This window comes from Lepidochelys kempii, chromosome 8 (assembly GCF_965140285.1).
Source record: "Lepidochelys kempii isolate rLepKem1 chromosome 8, rLepKem1.hap1, whole genome shotgun sequence".
In the NCBI taxonomy this organism is placed as follows: Eukaryota; Metazoa; Chordata; order Testudines; family Cheloniidae; genus Lepidochelys; species Lepidochelys kempii.
The window spans coordinates 32371403-32391650 of NC_136387.1; the positions used below are offsets into that span (position 1 = coordinate 32371403).

The 20248-nt window shown below is 47.2% G+C and overlaps 1 protein-coding gene across 2 annotated transcripts in view; it reads left to right on the top strand.

The window, feature by feature from the left end:
* KCNIP1 (potassium voltage-gated channel interacting protein 1) overlaps positions 1–20248 on the top strand; it is a 542944-nt gene that overhangs the window by 483541 nt on the left and 39155 nt on the right. For both annotated transcript variants that reach the window (XM_073355980.2, XM_073355981.2), the window contains one exon: positions 18116–18240. In XM_073355980.2, coding sequence (XP_073212081.2) covers positions 18116–18240 — 125 coding nt within the window. The remainder of the gene's footprint in view (positions 1–18115; positions 18241–20248) is intronic.

A 20248-nucleotide genomic window follows, 5' to 3' on the forward strand; every position in this document is an offset into this window, starting at 1 on the left:
CCAGGCTAATAATGTCCTCTCCTGTCTCTTACAGGCAAAGGCCTGAAAAAGAAAGATAAGTTTTCCAATATGCCCTTAAGGTCAGTAGGCTCTGGCTCCTTTCCATTAAGAGGAAAGCAAATTCCAGAGTGGAAGGTACTGCTGCGAATCCCACCTGTTTAAACCAGTTTGATCGTAGCAAGTAACAATTAAGTTAAGGTGCTGAAGCTATGGCATGGCATGAAGATCTTGCAAGGTTACAGGACTCTGACCAATTTGATCTGTATTCATAAAAAACACTAACGAATTACATCCAGAAAAATAACAAAGAAAACATAACCTAGATAGAGCTACTATAATGCAGGTGCGTAACTGTTTGGAAAACTACTCCCAGAGAGTAGTTATCAGTGGTTCACAGTCAAGCTGGAAGGGCATAACAAAAGGGGTCCCACAGGGATCAGTTCTGGGTCCGGTTCTACTCAATATCTTCATCAATGATTTAGATAATAGCGTAGAGACTACACTTATAAAGTTTGCGGACGATACCAACCTGGAAGGGGTTGCAAGTGCTTTGGAGGATAATTCAAAATGATCTGGACAAACTGGAGAAATGTTCTGAAGTAAATAAGACAAAATTCAATAAGGATAAATGCAAAGTACTCTGTTTAGGAACAATCAGCCATACACATACAAAATGGGAAATGACTGCCTAGGAAGGAGTAATGCAGAAAGGGATCTGGGGGTCATAGTGGACCACAAGCTAAATATGAGTCAACAGTGTAACACAGTTGCAAGAAATGCAGACGTCATTCTGGGATATATTAACAGGAGTGTTGTAAGCAAGACATGAGAAGTAATTATTCTGCTCTACTCTGTGCTAACAAGGCCTCAGCTGGAGTATTGTGTCCACTTCTGGGTGCCACATTTCAAGAAAGATGTGGACAAATTGGAGAAAGTCCAGAGGAGAGCAACACAAATAATAAAAGATCTAGAAAACATGACCTATGAGGAAAGATGGACAAAATTGGGTTTGCTCAGTCTGGAGAAGAGAAGACAGGAGGGGGGGGACGACTGGAGGGGAAGAGAGATAAGTTTTCAAGTACATACAAGGTTGTTACAAGGAGAAGGGAGAAAATTGTTCTCTTTAATCTCTGAGGATAGGGCAAGAAGCAATGGGCTTAAATTGCAGCAGAGTTGGTTTAGGTTGGACAATAGGAAAAACCTCCTAACTGTAAGAGTGGTTAAGCATTAGAACAAATTGCCTAGGGAAGTTGTGGAATCTCCATCATTGGAGGTTTTTAAGAACAGGCTAGATAAACACCTGTCAGGAATAGTCTAGTTATTACTCCTGCCTTGAGTGCCAGGGACTTGACTAGATGACTCCCTCGAGGTCCCTTCCAGTCCTACACTTTTATGATTCGATAAAGGAATAAATGCTGATCAGAGAGAACAGTTGTAATGTCTATTCTCTGCAAGGACTGCTAAGCAAATGGATAATCACATTGTATACTTGGTGGAGTTTCCCGCTTGTCTTTAGAAATAGCTCCACATAGAGTCCACTGTAGAAGTGTCAAAGGCACAGATCACTGCTGCAAGATCTAGATCCAAAAGAAAAAGTTAGCAACATTAATCACTATGCACACATGGGGAAACATACTGCTTAGTTACTATGGTTGTCTGCATCTCCAGCAGCTGCTGAGGACCCCAACAAGAACTCCAGGTTGAGTAATTAAGTAAAACTGTCTGTTCAAGGACAACATCTCTATAATGATTCTTACTGGTGGAATGTTCATAATGGTGAGTGCAGTAAGTTTTCATGGGTGAAACATAAAAGGAAAGAGGTGATAACGAAAGCAGTAGGAAATAGTATCAATGGAAAACAAAGAAAAAGCGCCAGGTTTCAGTTTCAAATACTTTAGAGTGTCATGACCAACCATGACATTCAGAGTTATAGGGAACAGTAATTTGAGTATTCCTACTTGGGGTGACACATACAGCTAAATATGGATTCTCAAATAGATATGTCAGGAACAGGAAGTAGAGGAGAACTATGAGCCAGGAAATAGAAAATCCACCCAGAGGAGAACCCATCCAGGATATATTCTTACCCATAGAGAGGAACTGACTGAGAATTTGAGAGTACACAGTGACCACAAATTCCTGTCGACAAACAATATTAAGAAATGGATTCATTGGGCACTTCAAAGTGTAAGAATTCAGTTGACTATTCTAAGATATCAGAAACCTAGGTCCTCAACAAATACTTATATGTGTGTGTATCCCTGAAGCTAAGAACATGTGTAGGTACAAAAATGAAGCAGAAAGGTTCTATAAAAGGACATATTAAATTCCATGAGTGTGGTAGATGACTGGAGGATGTTCAAACAAACATGAGAATTAAATAGCAAGAAATTTTGTTACCACTGAAAAACAGGAAACCAAAACTGGCCAGTATGGCTTCATGAGCAATTTATTGAATGACCTGGAACTACAAAAAAAGCTGTACTAAAAAGGGACAAAGTTGGAAGGAACCAGACAAGGTTAGTTAGTTAATCAAGGCTTGTGTGGAAGACATAAGGACTAAAAAAGAAGCACATTTAGTTAATGCTAACCAAATGAAATAAGGAGAACAAGTAAGGCTTTTACAACTTCATTTGGAGGGAAAGTAGGCACAGTGAGGAGAGAGACCACACCAGTGACACGTCCAAAATGGATGAACTATCTGCTTGTTAAAAATCTTATTTTAACCAGAAAAAATAAAAAAGATGTATAGGAAATTAGGAAGAAAGGAAAACTTAGTCGATATAGCTACTGTTCTAAAAATAAGGTATGGGAATGAGTGGGAAAGATGAATAAATCATCAAGTCTGCATGATAGATATCTCTGGGCTAACAAAATAATTAGCTAATGACATTATTAAACCACTGGCAATTATTTATTTAAAAGTGCTGAAGAACCAATGATACACTCGAGGATTGGAAAAGAGCAACTGTGTTACTGAAATTTTTCTTTAAAAAAAATCACTCCTGGCATTTAGTCTCCAGTAACACGATGGAATAAATATTGAGAGAAAACCTTGTGAGACACTCTTATGTTCACACATCACTAAAAAGTGAGATTCAGTGTAGGAAAAATGCAGCTTTGTACCTCTGAGGGTCAAACACACCCAATTTCTATACACAGAGACGTACTTGAAAAGCTGAGAGTCTGGAAAAGACTGAGCTGATGTGTGATAGCGGATAGCAAATTGGAGGTGTACATTTAATAAAGACAATGTGATTTAATGCAATATATTTAATAAAGACAATATGATTTTTAGATGATATGCAGGAGCATTGTATCACAAATAAGAATATTGAGATTACCGTGATCAGATTCAGGAAAACGTTGATTAATCCAGAGAGAAATGAAGGAATAAAGGCCTGGAGAAACTGACCTAGAAATGAATGAAAAAAACTAAGCAATGACTAAAAAATGCTGTGAAAATACTGTAAGAATTTTGAAGAGTCTAAACAATGAAGGCCAAATTCTCTCCTTGAATACTCACGTGCAACTTGTTAGGGCTCCGCTGCCCTCCCTGGGTTCTTGTCACCCAGACAGAAAGCAGAAGGCCAGAGTCCAAAGTGCAGGCAATGCAATGCCTGTTGGAGTTAACAAGGAAGCATAACCATAGCTCTGTACACCAGTAGAGCTTTTCCTTTTCCCCTCCTCCTCCTTAGCAGGCTTAATTATATTGGTAGTGCCCGTCCCTGGTCCCACCCCTTACAATTTATGGTCATGTTCCGTTTTGGAGGGTCTTGAGTCTGGAGGCTTCAGTACCAGAAGAGTGAGGTTGTGTCCTGGCCAAGGCTACTTTTTCTTTGGCTTTTTGTGTTTCTCATACCTTGCCCCTCCCAACTGGTTGCTTGACCTTGTCTTGGGAAAGGAGTCAAGGCAGTTGTATATTAATCTCCAACCATATCCAGCAACATTTTAGCTCTATTTCTTATCTTTTTTTATTATACTAAAAAAACCATCTTGTTGTAGGCAGAACCAACACACTTCTTTCTTCCTTGTTCACATATGTTGATAAGGACATAAGGCACAAACAAGTATATTTGAAAAACCTCAAAATTCTCTCTCTGGCAAATAAACAGGCCTAAATACTGTGACAGGGTCGGGCAGAATGACTATAGGAGAGTAACAGAAGGCAGATATACAAGCCCCAGGCTAAGTAGGTCCCTTTTCCCTGGGTAAGCTAACAGGGAAGGTTTTTTTTGTTTGTTTGTTTTTTTGAAACAGAAAGAAAATTTATTGGTAACGCTTACAGAATTACCAAAGAAAACAAAACAACTATGCAACAAAACAACGCAATCAGAAGGTATAACACAGCAGCTTTCAGGAGGGAGAAGTGTTCAGGCTAGCCTGGGCCCAGAGCGGGGGGGCTTCCTCGACACTCGTGGTCTTCCACCCCCTTAAGTTACCTGGTGGCCTAGAGCGGGGGGGCTTCCTCGACACTCGTGGTCTTCCACCCCCTCGAGTTACCCAGTGCCGCGCCCAGTGTCACCGATCCTCCCTCTCCTGAGAGTGCCCGGTAAGATGGGCACGGCTGCGGGGTGGGCGGTTTAGGGAGGGGGGGTAGACACCCATGTATTATAGGACCCCTCCTAGATGACAGGAATGATGGTATCCACAGCGGCAACGGCTGGGGCTGGCATCTCTCGCTCTTCCCCTCAATCAAAGGGTCAGACGGAGGGAACCGGACGGGGTCACCGAGCAGAGAACCCCAGACAGCGCCCACCGCTCCTCAAAGGCTTCAAGGGAGTCGGTGGACGCCGCCCAGAGGAACTCCGCCCGGATACGTGAATGTACTGAGGATCGGAAAACGGCCCCACAATCGCAGGACGTTTCATGTGCCAACCTCCTCTCTCTGGTTTTATAAATGGCTGTTTTAACCAAAGCTAGGAGGAGGTTGACCAGAAGATCCCGCGACTTTGTGGGGCCACGGATGGGAAGTGTATAGATAAAAAGGTGGGGGGAAAAATGAAGCCAGAAGCGTAATAGAATATTTGTGAGGAGCCGGAAAAGGTGCTGCAATCTGGCACACTCTAAATACACGTGCGCCAGGGTTTCCCTCACATTACAGAAAGGACAAGTGTCCGGAATGGGGGTAAACCGTGTCAAAAACACGCCCGTGCTCACAGCTCCGTGAAGGAGCCGCCAACTGATGTCCCCGACGGGCCTTGGGACCAGGGTGGAATACAGGCTGGCCCACCGAGGTTGCTCACCCTCCAAAGGTGGCAGGAGATCCCGCCACTTTGTATCGGGGCAGGACACCAGGGTGTGGGCGTGAAGGGTGTGAAGCGTAAGTGTATATAAGTATTTCCGTGAAGCAATTTGAAAGCTAACCGGCTGCAGTTCGTGCAGCCGGCTTGCAGTGAAAGGGTGAGGGGTTTGTTGGGATCTACGGGGTGGGGGCCCGATGGAAAGGTCCGGCGGGCCTGGGGTAAGGGATGGGCGGGGTGCGCCCTCGCACAAGACTCGGCTAACATAAGCCCGAGCAGCGGGGGTCAAGGCGGCCTTCACCTCCTGAAGTACGCGCCGGGGGGTACGGAGGCTGGAGAGCCCCATGCGCCGAGCGAGCATCAGGGGATCCAGCCAGTCGCCCGGGTCCTGGACCACGAGGAGTACGTCATCGGCGTACGCCGACAGGACCAGCCGCAGCTCCGGCTCCCGCAGCACCAACCCTGTCATCCTCCTGCGGAGGAGACAGAGGAAAGGCTCGATCGCCAGAGCATACAACTGGCCCGAGAGGGGGCACCCTTGCCGCACTCCTCGCCCGAAGCTGACCGGTTCAGTCAGGGTCCAGTTGAGCCTAACCAAACACTCCGCGGAGGCATACAGCACCCGGAGAAAACTCACAAACTGAGGTCCAAATCCAAACGCCTGCAGAGTGCTCAGGAGGTACCCATGGTCTACTCTATCAAACGCCTTCTCCTGATCAAGAGACAGGAGGGCGAACAATAGACCATCTCTCCGCCCGAGTTCCAAAAGGTCTCGGACGAGAAAGAGGTTGTCGAAAATGCTGCGACCCGGGACAGTATAGGTCTGGTCTGGGTGGACCACGTCCGCCATCACGGACCCCAGCCGCAGCGAGATTGCTTTCGCTACGATTTTGTAATCCGTGCTAAGGAGTGAGACGGGACGCCAGTTTCGTAGATCGCGGAGGTCCCCCTTCTTCGGCAGCAAAGCGAGCACCGCTCGCCTGCATGACAGAGGGAGGACCCCGCTCTGCAAGGACTCAGCCCAGACGGTAACTAGGTCTGGGCCGAGAATGTCCCAGAACGCGCGGTAAAACTCCACGGTCAGCCCGTCCATGCCCGGAGATTTATTGGTGGGCATGCGACGGAGGGCTTCCGAGAACTCGGCCAGGGTGAGAGGCAGCTCTAGTCGGTCTCGGTCGCCCACGCTGACCGTGGGGAGTTCCTCCCAGAGCACCTCGCAAGCGTCAGGATCGGTCGGGTCCGGAGAGAAAAGGCTTGTGTAGAAGTCACGGGCCCTCCCACACATCTCCTCCGGACCCGTGAGGGGGGTGCCGTCTTCCGCAAGAAGGCAGGTGACGTGTTTCTTGGCCCCCTTCGTTTTCTCCAGGGCATAGAAGAAGCGGGAGCCGCGGTCCATCTCCCGAAGGAGGCGGATGCGGGATCGAACGAAGGCACCTCGGGCCCGGTGGTCCTCAAGGGCCCGGAGCTCCTCCCGCTTCTCCCGGCACGCTCCGCAGAGGGACGGGTCCTCGGGATCGGCGGCCAGGCGCCTCTCCATCTCTAAGACCTCCCGTTCCAGCTGCTCTATCGCCGCATTTCGCCGTCGGCTGGTGCCCCGAGTGTAGTCACGGCAGAAGAGCTTGGCGCGCACCTTCCCGAGATCCCACCATCGCCGCACCGAGGGAAAGGCACGCCACTGCTCTCGCCAGGCCAACCAAAACTCCCGGAAGGACATCACAAAGCTCTCGTCCTCCAACAGGCTGTTATTAAAGTGCCAATAGGCCGGCCCCGGTCTCTCTGCACGGAGGGAAACCGTTACAGCGACTAAATGATGATCGGAGAATGGGGCCGGCCGAATGGCGGAGGAGTGGGCCTGTGAAAGATGGAAACGGGATAAGTAAATACGGTCCAACCGAGAGTGGTGTGACCGATGGGCCTCCACCCGGACAAAGGTGAACGTGGAGGTGTCATCTGGGTGATGGTCGCGCCAGACGTCCACTAGGGAGTGATGGTCGACTATCCCTTAGAGAATATTCGCGGCGGCCGGACTCGGTTCGGCCCCTGAGCGGTCCCGTTCCTCGAGGGTGGTGTTAAAGTCCCCTCCCAGGACCAGGCACTCATGCGAATCCAGGGTGCCGAGAAAGTCGGACACCTGCTGATAAAATTGTGGCCGCCTGGAGCTCATTTGCGGGGCATAGATATTAACAAGATTAACCACGAGCCCCTCCATACGGACTCGAAGGTGCAGCACGTGGCCCGGCACGGCCTCATTGACCCCTAGCACCTCAGGCCGTAGGTTGGGGGAGAATAGGGTTGCCACTCCAGCCTGCCAGGTCGCAAAGTGGCTAAAGTATACCCCGTCTCCCCACTCCAGCCGCCACCTGTCCTCGGCGGCTGGGTCTGTATGGGTCTCCTGCAGGAAAACTACAGAGTACCTCCCCTCCCGAAGGTAAGAGAGCACCTGGGACCTGCGGAGAGCCATCCTACAGCCCCTGGTATTCAGGGTCGCAATAATAAGAGGTGTCATACGGAGGGCTGGGGGGGTGGGGGTCTCGTATTGGTGGGGGGGTTCAGGGCCCCCGGCAGGTTGCACAGCAACCCATGACCCATCCCGTGGGTGAGTAGATCGCTTCGGAAGCTGCGGGCTCGCTCGTAGGCCGCAGCACCGCGCTTTCCTTGCCCCCTGCCCTCCTTTATAAGGGCCTTTGTGGCCTGGAGGAGTTGATCAAAGTCCCCCCATAGCCGAAGAGCCAGCTGTGCCCTATCGCGGGCGCCACGGGAGTGCTCTAGGAACTTCCGTAGCGCATGCCGCAGCTCATGGGGGGGTGGGGTTACAATTCCCGAGGTATTCCCTGATGGGCCTCTTAATACAGCCTCGTGGTCCGCTAAGGCAGGTAGACAGGGTGCGGACCACCGACGGGGCGTCTGACAGGCTGGGGTTATTAAATTCATTTCACGCCTTGGGGTGGAGGGGGATGGCAGGGGAAAAATTGCCACTCCTAACGGGTCGCGACTAGAAACTGCAAAGACTGCTCCCTGGGGGGAGTCTGCAAAAGGCGGAAAGGAAATAACCCCATGGGCGGCATTAACATTGCAGGAGGAGGGACCTTGGGCAGGGGCAGGGGTGGGGGCAGGGGCAGGGGTAAGGCTCTGGGGTGCAGGAGGCGAGCAACTAAGGGAAAGTGCCTCCTGAGCAGAGTCAAGGGTTAAGGGGGAAGGGGAGGGGCTCCCAATAATGCTAGGTGCTGGCTCCATGGTGGTTTTAGCGGTCACGGCATCAGGTGGTGGACCGCCTTCTGCAGGGTGCTCACCCGGGAAGGCAAAAAGGGGGAGGGAGCATGGGGAAAGGGAGGCTGGGGTAAGGCTGCCCAGCTCGAGGCCAGCCGGCAGCAAATCATCCCCTCCCTGGGTGACCGGGGTCAAATCTAGGGCCTCAATCTCCGCATACACGGAGGGGAGGCCAACTCCTGCCACCCCGGGGGCCTCTCCTCTAGGGCCAGCCTCAACGGCCGCCTCAGGGTCCGCGGGGGGTTCGGGTAGCGTCCAGGCAGAAGGGGTGTCCTCAGGAGTCTCGGAGGGGAGGGTTTCCCGTGGAGGGGGGATTCTGCCCTCCAATGCCAGTCCGTCTTCCCCTCCCGACACCGGCGGATGGATCTCGCTCGCGGCCGTGGCGGGAGGCTCGATAGCAGTGCCTCCTTTCCTGGTCTTCCAGGGGGCTTCCGCGTCGGGTGGATGCAGCAGAGCTCGAGCCTTCCGCTTGCCTCGCTTCCCCTGGACTAGGGTCCAGCCCTCCATAGCATCATCTGGGGGTTGGTTAGCAGGGGTCGTGTCGGGGGGCGGAGGCGATGGTTTAGGGGTTCGGGGAGGTAGCGGTGGGGCAACATGAGGGGCGGGGGCTTCTCCTTGGGGAGGGCCCTCTCTTATACCCGATAATATCCTTGCCACACCCTCCTCCATGGGCTCTATTGGGGTGGTACTAGCAAGGGTGGAAACCCCTTGCTCGCCCGGGCATTGTAGGGAAGGTATCTCTTGGGCCCGGACGGGAGCAGCGATGGGTCGAGTAGGAGGAGGGTTGGTTTCAGGTACTGGGCAGCCAGGGGCGTCGGCAGCGACGGGGCTGATGTCCTGCCGGGTCTCGGGGGTTTCGGGTGCCCCTCCCCCCCCAGCCAAAGGGCAGTCTCTGCGGACGTGCCCCGCTGAGCGGCAGAGGTAGCACCGGGCCTCTCCGGTAGAATAAAAGACCCGATAGCGGGCTCCCTCGTAGGGGACTAGGAAGGACCCCTCAAGCGCCTCTCCGTCACGCGCCCCTGCCGGTGGTAGAAGCTGCACTTGCCGGCGGAACGAAAAAATGTGACGGAGGGTGGGGTCCTTGCAGCCCAATGGGAGAGGGCTGATGACAGAAACAAGTTTCCCCAGGGTGGAAAGAGCGGGTAACAGGGCAGCATTGGGTAAGAAGGGAGGAATGGAGGTAAGGACGAGGCGAACGCCCAGGTCTTCTAACGGTTCTAGGGGGACAAACACCCCCCCTACCGTCAGGCCCCTCTCCACCGCCTCCTGGGCGGCATCCTCCGAGGCTAAGAAGAAAACGACCTTCCCATACATCTTGGAGGCCGCCACAATAGCCGTGGATCCTACCACCTTCGCCAACGCCTGCACGTATGTCTCCACGTGGGGCGAGGCGGGCACCAGGAGGCAACGGACGCCGTGCTTCCTGGTCAAGGCGGGGAAAGGGCCTCGGCCGCTGGTGATGGTGGCGGAGGCAGGGGAGGGGTGAGATGACGAGGCGGCAGGCAGCGGGGAGCCCGCTGCCGCCCGGGCATACGTCCTGGGGGCCGGGGGAGGGACAATCGCAGAGCTGGTGGAGGGAAACGCTGGGAGGGGTGCCACGGTTGATGACGAGGCCGCAGCGGTGGGGGCAGCCCCTGCCATGGAGGGCTCAGTGGTTTTAGCGGGGCCCTTTCCCTTCCACCCGCCCTGGCCCTTCTGGCGAACCAGGGGGGGTTTCCTAGAATCTGGGGGGGGGCGGGGGTGCAGCAGCAATCACCCTGGTGCCTCCTGCTACCGGTGCCCCAGCAGGGGGGGTGGTAAGTACCTTAACAATAGTAGTAGGGGAGGGACCTTGGGGGGTGGGCTGGGGTGGTGGTGGGGAAGGGACAACTAATTTTATTGAAGCAGTCTCGCCCCTCTCGTTCCCCGCCATTGTGAGCAGGGAGAGACAGGGAGACACTGGAAGGAGGAGGGGGGAGGGGAGAGGGCAGAATAGCCCCTTCTTCCACTGGCTGCGGACGGGAAGGGAAAAAATGCCGAGGGAGGGGGGCTGGGAGGAGCGGGGGGAACAAAATCGGGGTCCAGTAAAAGGGGCAAATTGTGAGATAAGCAATCGGGGGGGGGTGCAGACCCACACACGTTTGTCCAAGGAGTCTTGGTTGGTCGGTTGTTAGGTCCGGTCCGGAAGGCAAAGTTCAAAGCAAACAGCTGGATCCGAAGGGAGATGGCAGATTGCCAGCAAGGACAGACTGCGGGGGGGCCGTGACAGTTGTAATAACGATGGGGGGGTAGGGGCACCGATGGATCGGGGGTGGGGGTCTCCACGCCACACCCCCTGTGCCGCCACAATCGCAAGTAATCACAGTCAAACTCCCCCCCACGAGAGTATAATTCAGAAAGTTACTCAGTCTTACGGCCTCCGTCACGATGATTTATATTATTTCTTCTGTCCGATGAAATCTCCGTCTCCGGCTGTTTTGGCTGTGTTCCAAGACCTCCGGTATGTTAAGAATGCTATAAGGTCCGAGCTGCTGGCGAAACGGCTGGGTCTGGGGGTTTCCACTCCCCCCCCCGGACAGCAAAATCGGCAATCTTCCCCCCCCTCCTCCGGGGGCTCAGCTGAGGCAAATAGCTGCGCCCGAAAGCAGGCGTGGGGGGGGATGGCCGGCGAAGGACGTAGACGAAAAAAAAACACAAAAAATGAAAAGAAAAAACAAAAAAGCGTCTGGCCCGGTCGGGGGGGGACTAAGGCAGGTGCAAAAAGTAAGAAAAATCCGGGCCACGGGGCTTTAGGAAAGAATAGAAAGCAGATAGCTGAGGAGCAAGCAAAAGACGTTCCGTTTCCTAACAGGGAAGGTTCCAGAACAATCAGGAACCTTCTGGAGACTATTAAGACAGGCTGATTAGAACACCTGCAGCCAATCGAGAAGCTGCTAGAATCAATTAAGGCACGCTAATCAGGGCACCTGGGTTTTAAAAAGGAGCTCACTTCAGTTTGTGGCATGCATGTGAGGAGCTGGGAGCAAGAGGCACTAGGAGCTGAGAGTGAGAACATGGACTGTTGGAGGACTGAGGTGTACAAGCATTATCAGACACCAGGAGGAAGGTCCTATGGTGAGAAGAAGGTGTTGGGAGGAGGCCATAGGGAAATAGCCCAGGGAGTTGCAGCTGTTGCACAGCTGTTCCAGGAGGCACTCTAGACAGCTGCATTCCACAGGGCCCTGGGCTGGAACCCGGAGTAGAGGGCGGGTCCGGGTTCCCCCCAAATCCTCCCAACTCCTGGTCAGACACAGGAGGAGTCGACCTGGACTGTGGGTTCAGAAAAACGGCCAAGCTGAGGGCTGCCGTGAAGCTCCAAGGCGAGCAAATCCTCCAGTAAGCGCAAGACCCGCCAAGGTAGAGCAGGAACTTTGTCACAATGCATAAATAAATAAATATAAATATTACCATCACTAACACAGCTCTCATTGGCTGCCTGCATATAGGTGCACAACACCCTTACAGAGTTCATCTTTAAAAAGGGAGAGGAGGAGTTTATAAAGCCACCGGTGGAAATAACTATAAAAAATGGGATCCAACTGAGCAAAGTTCAAATGTAAATATCAGATGTATATAAAAAAAAAATACTAATTGTGAGATCCATTGGAATAGTGGGGAATAGTTACTCATACGGGGAGCATTTGGAGGCTATGTCATTTTGGTCCTTTAAAAACCAGACTGGACAAAGTGATCATGAAACAGCTTTGAAGTGACAAAGGGAAGACAAAATAACACAGTAGGCCTTTTCTGTCTCTGCTGTATACAGTGTGATTCTGTGAAATGATGCTTGTTGTCCTGTCAGAATGACATCTTGTTGGTGTGTAGTAGTAGGATGAGCCCAAATGTTCAAATCCTCACCAAAGGAGAAGTGGATTATTATTATTAGGATATACCACATACTCTGGATTGATTTTACTATGAGAATTACTGTCTGCCATTTTCAGAATGTATGGGTTTGAAAATAGTTGATTCTATTTCAGTATGGTCACGTTTGTTTTGGTAAAGTTTCTAAATGCCTCTTGAAGGAAAGGATCATGGAAATTATAGAAATAGAGGGCTGAAATGGATCTCAAGAGGTCATCTAGTGCAGGATGAGTAAGTAGAATGTGAAAGGGATAGCTCATACAGTCTTCATCATAGACTTGAGTGATAGATACTGATTCCTGAATGTAGAAAGGAATGTGTTTTTAAAAAGAATGGATTCTTATTTTCCTTAACCTTAGTCCTGGAATTTTTTAAAAAGAAAAAAGTTTAGAGAAGTTGAGCAACATAAGTGCAGGGGAATGGACTAGATGACCTCGAGAGGTCCCGTCCAGTTCTATGATTTCTTAGCATAGGGAGTGGAGAAAGTCGTTATATACAGCAAAAATCTGCCTGACTTTTAATAAGAAAATATCTGTCCTCTGGGACCAAAGGTTGTGAATTGGAAAGAATCTGTGCATTCAGGACAGGCTGAAATAGATGAACGACACTGATATTCCCATTGAATGAGGCTGGGATTTATCAAAATGTAGCATGTCACTACTGAAATATTGTGTTTACCAAGTATTCTTTGATATGGGAATATTTTTAATAGCTGGGATGCTGGTATTCATTCTTCAGTTCATGCAAAATATGGCTTCATAAGCAAAAGAAATAAGTTTTTTAATCCCCAGGCCTTTAGACCTTATTCATTTAAAACAAACATGGGGCTGCAAATGAAGTTTTGCATAGGTAAAGTCTCCCAGATCTTTCCCTTTAATTATTGTTTGTTTTCAGAATATGAATACCAAATACTAATTTAGGAAACTGATCGCCTAACAATGGAGAAACCAGTGATACTGTGAATTCATAATTTTATAAATGGTATCAGTCTTCCAAAAATAATGAATCAATCTGACAATTGCTTTCCAATGAGCCTGCCTTAAATCTTGCTGAAGTCACTTACAGCTGTGCCAAGGAGTTGTAAAAGGCTACCATCCTGACTTCATAGCATTTTTTAACTTCTTTTGCAAAGATGTAAATGACAACACAAGGTGTGAAACAGCAGGGAGTTGGATCCAGTGAGTCTAACTTCTGTTGCCAGAAAAGTTATCATTCCTCTGATTTCTAAACATTGTTGTAACTTTTCTCTTTCAGTATTTCTTTTATTATTTTATTGGGAATCAAAATGAAATTTGCAAATGATATTAAGTGTAGGATTTTTTAGTTTTATTTTTGAGGAAGATTGGCACTAGATTTAGTTTTTATAATTTTCTGGTACATTCCTAGGTCTCCATTAGTTTTGAAAAATAATTTAGGGTACAGTAATTTTATGTATACAGTTCTCTAATATGCTAGGATGCACAACAATTAATTTGTATATTTTCAAATAATGTTTAAAAGAGCACATACTGTTTATAGAGCTGTTCATCCTGTTACTTTATCTGATCTAGTGGTCTATAGCAATCCCTACTGGTACCCCATCTTGTGATTTATCAGTTAGTATTTTGATCCATAAGCATTCCAGCTTCTGTCCTTCTGAATTGTCAGTAACCTTAAAGCAGACTCTGGAGAACCAAGGTGGGACAAGCATATTCCACAAGTGAGAGCCCCCTGTGGAAAATACCTACAGCCTCTCATTTAAATCAAAGGGCCTGAGTTCAAATACCTCATTGGATTGCAGCACTGTCTGTCACCAAGTAAGATATGCAAGATCTGGGAGATGCAGGAAAAATTATTTTTTAAAAAGTCAAGTTTAAATAGCCAAATCCTTGTTGGGCAAAAGTCGAGTCAAATTAATTGTTTGTGCTTATATTCCACCTGCATTTTTCACCTAGCTTCCACAGTGATTGACACTCTATAAATACCTTAGATTAGATCAAACCAATAGGCAATACTACCAGAATGTTGACCCATGAGACGTCACAGAAAAGGGTGTGGAAGCTGAGCAGTACTAAAGGAGATAAGTTCAGAGAATGTGAACTCAGTAAGGGGGAGGGGGAGAGAGAGTGAGTAATGCTTAATCCTAAATATTGCCTTTGTGCTGCACAGTTTATTAAAACATGAGAAGGGAGTGGGATATACAACTGACTGTGACAGGTACAAACTGGCTGATTGTACATAGCAGAAGAGAACCCAGACATGTTTGGGCAGATTGAAAATGTAAAGTTTTTAATTAATTTATTTCAAGGCACTCATGAAAAATCATATTCAGACTAGAGGTGGGTCTCCCTAGGTTGGATCCATTGATGACTGATATTCTCTTTCTTTCTGTTTCCCATTTATTGTCTCCTTCCCACTTTAAGACCTTTTTCTCCACCGCACTCTTTTTTTCCCCTCCTTCCTCCCCCATATTCCACCCTTTCATCTTAAAAAGAAAAGGAGCTTTACATACATAGAGAACATGAAATAATGGGTAATCTCCCCACTGTATTTTCCACTGAATGCATCCGATGAAGTGAGCTGTAGCTCACGAAAGCTTATGCTCAAATAAATTTGTTAGTCTCTAAGGTGCCACAAGTCCTCCTTTTCTTTTTGCGGATACAGACTAACATGGCAGCTACTCTGAAACCTTTCATCTTAGGACATCTTCTTCCCCACCCATCCTTTTTTTCAATGACCTCTGTCTTTCTTCTCATCTCACAGCCCCTTCTTTTTTCCTTTCTTCTCCATCCCCCTACTCTTCCTTCTAACAGTATCTCTTCCAGACTCTCTCCTCTCCGTGGTCTTTAGTGGTGTCTGTTCGTTCTTCTCCTTTCCAGGACTCTGGCTCCCTCTGCTGATGGTCCCAACCCTTCTTTCCCCTTCACCGTTTCATCCACTTCTGCAGACCATTGCGCTCTGCTCACAGTTTCCTTTCTGCTACTGCCTCTCAGATATGCTCTTCTCGATCTAACTAACCTTATAAAAAATTCCCTATGCCTTTACTCCCTGTCAGTCTCTGAGGATCCCTTTGACAAGATGTCTCCCTCTGCTGTAGTGTTTCAATTAAAATTATCTGAAGCTGAGTGCTAAACATCCCCATTAGACAAATGTTGCAATTATGTGCAGTGGCATTCATCTTAATTAATCTACACAATCCCATAAAATGATTATCATATTTGGAAGCATACTGGTGACCAGCCTGAAATTTCTTCTGCTGAACACACATTGTGGGGGTGCTGTGGGAGGGAGGGGACGTATACGGCTATTGATTATACATATTTCGTAATGACACGGACTGGTAATGTGATTGTCAGTCTTCAAATTACTACTAGATCCATGCAGATTGAATACTGAGTTAGCTGTGATAAGGGGGAAAGAGGAAAACACAGCAGAGATATTCAAATTTCTCTTTTCCAGTCAGGAATAAGAATATTCTAGGTTGTGGCATCTAGTGTCCTGTAGAAATAATTAGTGAGAGGGAGAGTCTTGTAGTGCTTCCTATATCAAAATGCACAGTCTCTTTGACATGGCTTTTCAAAGTTCATTCAAGTCCATGCCCTCTCATCTTGGCAGGACTGATTTTACTATTGCTGATGAGTGGGTGAGTGTCAAGTCTGATAGCATTTAAAAACTCCCCACATCAGTTCATTCCACTACCGAGCTATTTGAAGAGTTATACATATACCAAAGTTTAGGCTAAATTTTCTTTTCTGTACCGTAAGCCTATTCCTTATTGCCCTGTTTTTATTGACTAGGAGTATGTGTATGTCTCTACTAGAATCACAGGGTGCGATTGCAGCTCAGGTAGACATACCAGAGCTAGCTTTAATCTTGCTGGTTGGGTCCCAGAGCAGTGAAGCTGTGGCAGCATGCGTTGAACCGGGGCTACACAAGCCTCTGCAGAAGCTTGGGTAATTACTCATGGGGCTAGCTGGCACTGAAGTGTGTGCCACTGCAGCTTCTCTATTCTATGACATGAGCTCACTAGATTAAAGCTAGCTTGGGTATGTCTATGCAAATTGCCATCACGCCCGATAATTCCAGTATAGATGTACCCTAAGACTCATGGTCCAAGAGGAAATTAGGTTAAAAACAAATAGTCAAAGCTTACTTGATCTTTTCCGTAGATGTCATTAACCCAGCCATTAAAACTATGTGTACATACTATTATAGTGGGAAAGCCATGAAAAGCGTAGTTAAAAGCATTGGATCACCCCTACTTTATATTTCCTGTAATGATCTGCTGTTGATAGCTTAGATTGGAGATGACAAAATTTGGACCTGGATTTGAATATTTTAAAATTCAGCACCCACAGATTCTGACTTCTGAAGAACACAGACATAGAGGATGGAAAGATTCCCCCCATGCTCTGAGGCCAGTTTAAATTCACAAGAAATCTAGCACATAGGATCAATGACCAGCAAAGTTTAAAGGGCTGATCTCTGCTCAAAGCTCCAATGTAGACCAGGAGAATTTTCCTTCTCAAACTTATATTGACAATTAGTTTATCATTTCTCTGTGCATTTGGGCAGGAATCAACCGTAATTCACCATAGGAACCCAAATGATTTTTACAGGATATGAACGGAGTAGTTTTGCCATAAGCGTGTACTACAGTCATTGAAGGTCTAGAAAAAATGAAATTTTTCTGAAGGTGAGTTCATCCTGGAAGTGCTCACTGACCTTTATACCATAGAGGTGGTGAGGGTTCATGGCTTAGGGAGGATTGGTGCTTTTGGGACAGCTGTGATGAATAGTCACATCTGGCTTCAGGAGTATTATTGATAATCTCAGACTGGCATACAGTAACCATCTGTTCAGATCTATGCTTTTTTGGGCACTGCTAGCTAAATGAGATTTCTATAACCTACAAGTCACATGGGAGGATTTGGGTGGAAGCATGTATGCATGTGTCCAAATCCATGTACTTTCATAAGAAAAAAACTTTTACACCAAATCCACATGGGCACTTCACGGCTTACCTATTTCACCCAAAAGGCCATGTAAGCAGAGGGCCAAATTCCTCCTGGATGCAACTCCATTGGACTTAACCTGAATTACACCTGGGATGAATGTGATCCATAATGTCCTTAACACTTCAAGCTCTTTTGATAATGTACAAAAGAGAGAGAGTTTCTTTCTGTTTCCACTCAGTGTAATGTCATGTCTTAGTATAATACGTTTAAGCATGTCTGCTCTGTCACTTACCACTGATGCTTGCATGCTCTTCTTTAAGACTGGTTTCAGAGTAACAGCCGTGTTAGTCTGTATTCGCAAAAAGAAAAGGAGTACTTGTGGCACCTTAGGGACTAACCAATTTATTTGAGCATAAGCTTTCGTGACTAGCACCCTAGGATTACTCCTTTGCACTGTGCAAGTATTTAAACAGGTAACTTCTACCATTTCTTTAGTGGAACTGTGATTAGCTACTTGTCCTCCTCTTCATGTCCTCAATTTCTGCCCTGGGAGCAGAATACTAAATATTTACCCCCTAATAAGGAATTTGGGGTATTTCTCTACTCTTTAGTTTTAATTTTGCTTTTAAAGGATTGAAACCAGTTGTATAGAGAAACTCCGTGTTAGCTTTTCTCTCTTCTTTTTGTTCTCGAGATACATCAATATTCCAGTTATTTGACCTGTCTGTCTCTTTAATATAGCAAAGGTAGCAATCAAAGTAAATATGTCCATGTCTTTTCTTTTAGATAAAATTGAAGATGAACTGGAAATGACCACGGTGTGCTATCGGCCGGAAGGACTGGAACAGCTTGAAACACAAACCAATTTCACAAAGAGGGAACTTCAAGTGCTTTACAGAGGATTTAAAAATGTAAGAATCAAAGCATTGCAATGAATTGGCTAATGTATATGTCATCACCATCCCTCTGCTGCATGGTATCCAAACTACTCACCTGTGTTCCATAGCTTTTATCCTGGTAACAATGACACAGAGATTTCATTTTGGAGGCCTGGGCTTTTTGAAGCAGAAGGATCTGAGTTCTAACCCTCCAACCACAGTGAAATATACATGAGAAAAGCCTTATAAATATTTTTTCTTGGCATCATGATCTGCTTAAAACTAGAACTGAATGAATATCTATCATGTGATTTACTCAGCAAATTTAGGTGGTTTGCCCTTATTCCCAAATATTTGCAATCACATAGCAATTTCCTCAAATGCATTTGTAGGTTGAAATTAACTCACAATATTATTTTCTGATTTTTTTTAACTCTTTGGATAGATCACAGAGTTTTCTGTGAGTAATTGGTTCTTGGTATTAAAAACTGAGCTCTCTTGGTTAGTTGCTAAATATGCTGGAATGCCATATATAGGACCCTACCAAATTCACGGTCCATTTGGTCAATTTCACGGTCAGAGGTTTTTTTAATTGTAAATATCATGATTTCAGCTATTTAAATATGTAATTTCACAGTGTTGTGATTATAGGGATCCTGACACAAAAACGAGTTGTGGGGGGGAATCACAAGGTTATGAGGGGGAGCGGGGGAGTGTGGTACTGCTACCCTTACTTCTGCACTGCTGATGGTGGCGGCCCAGCCTTTCCTGTGCAACTGGAAAGTGGTGGATGCTGGCCAGGATCCCAGCTCCAAAGGCAGAGCCGCTGCCAGCAGCAGTAGTAGTAGAAGTAAGGATGGCATGGTATGGCATTGCCACCCTTACTTCTGTGCTGCTGCCTGCAGAGCTGGGCCCTCAGTCAGCAACCGCCAGTCTCCGGCCGCCCAGCTCTGAAGGCAGCGCAGAAGTAAGGGTGGCAGTACCATGAACCCCCTAAAATAACCTTGCAACCCCCCCGCAACTCCCTTTTGGGTCAGGACCCCCAATTTGAGAAATGCTGTTCTTCCCCGAGAAATCTGTATAGCATAGACCAGATTGCATGGAGGGAGACCAGATTTCACTGTCTGTGACGCATTTTTCATGGTCATGAATTTGGTACGCCCTACCCATATACTAACACATTATTAACTATTTGAATATATATCAACATTTCTCTTGGATAGGTCATAACTGTGACGGGGGGTGCCAGGCACCCCTCCCACCCTGTGCTGTGTCAAATACTGCCCTATCTCATTACAAATATCCTGTCCAGTGCTAGGAGATCACACATGCAAGCTTGATAATCCTTTTCCACAAGTATTCATTGGAGTAACACTTTGTTACCTGAGTACTCACAGACAGTAAAAACAAGATGTGCAGGCCTAGGAGAAAATGAATTTTTAAATTCAAATGAATACTCTGAGCTTTTTATGACATAATGCCACCACAGCTCTGTGAGAAAACTTTGTCTACACATAGATCTCCCCTGATTCCAGTCATCTGCGTATCTGCACTGGTATACCCCCTTCATGTGGCTTAGTGTTATTTGCACTGTCGATATTTACCCCAAATTGCAGCTTTAGCATGGTAAATCCATAGTGTTGATGGGTAAAGTTACATCAGTGGCTGGAACTGGATAGGGTGACCAGATGTCCCAATTTTATAGGGACAGTCCAGATTTTTGGGTCTTTTTTTTATATAGGCTGCTATTACCTCCCACCCTCATCCTGATTTTTCACACTTGCTGTCTGGTCACCCTAGAACTGGAGCAGATCCCCAGAACCCTTAAATACAGCAATCATACTTCACACTAAGATTCTACATATGCAAGGTTAATCAATGGTAGATGTGGTTAGCATGTTACATACATGACTAGGTTGTTTTATAGATTGTTATAAGCATATTAGTAGAAGGTATTGTAGATGGTTATAAGCCACGGCTGGTAAGCAAACTTTTGGACTCTCTAATAATTATTAATTTATGTATTAACACATCTATTATT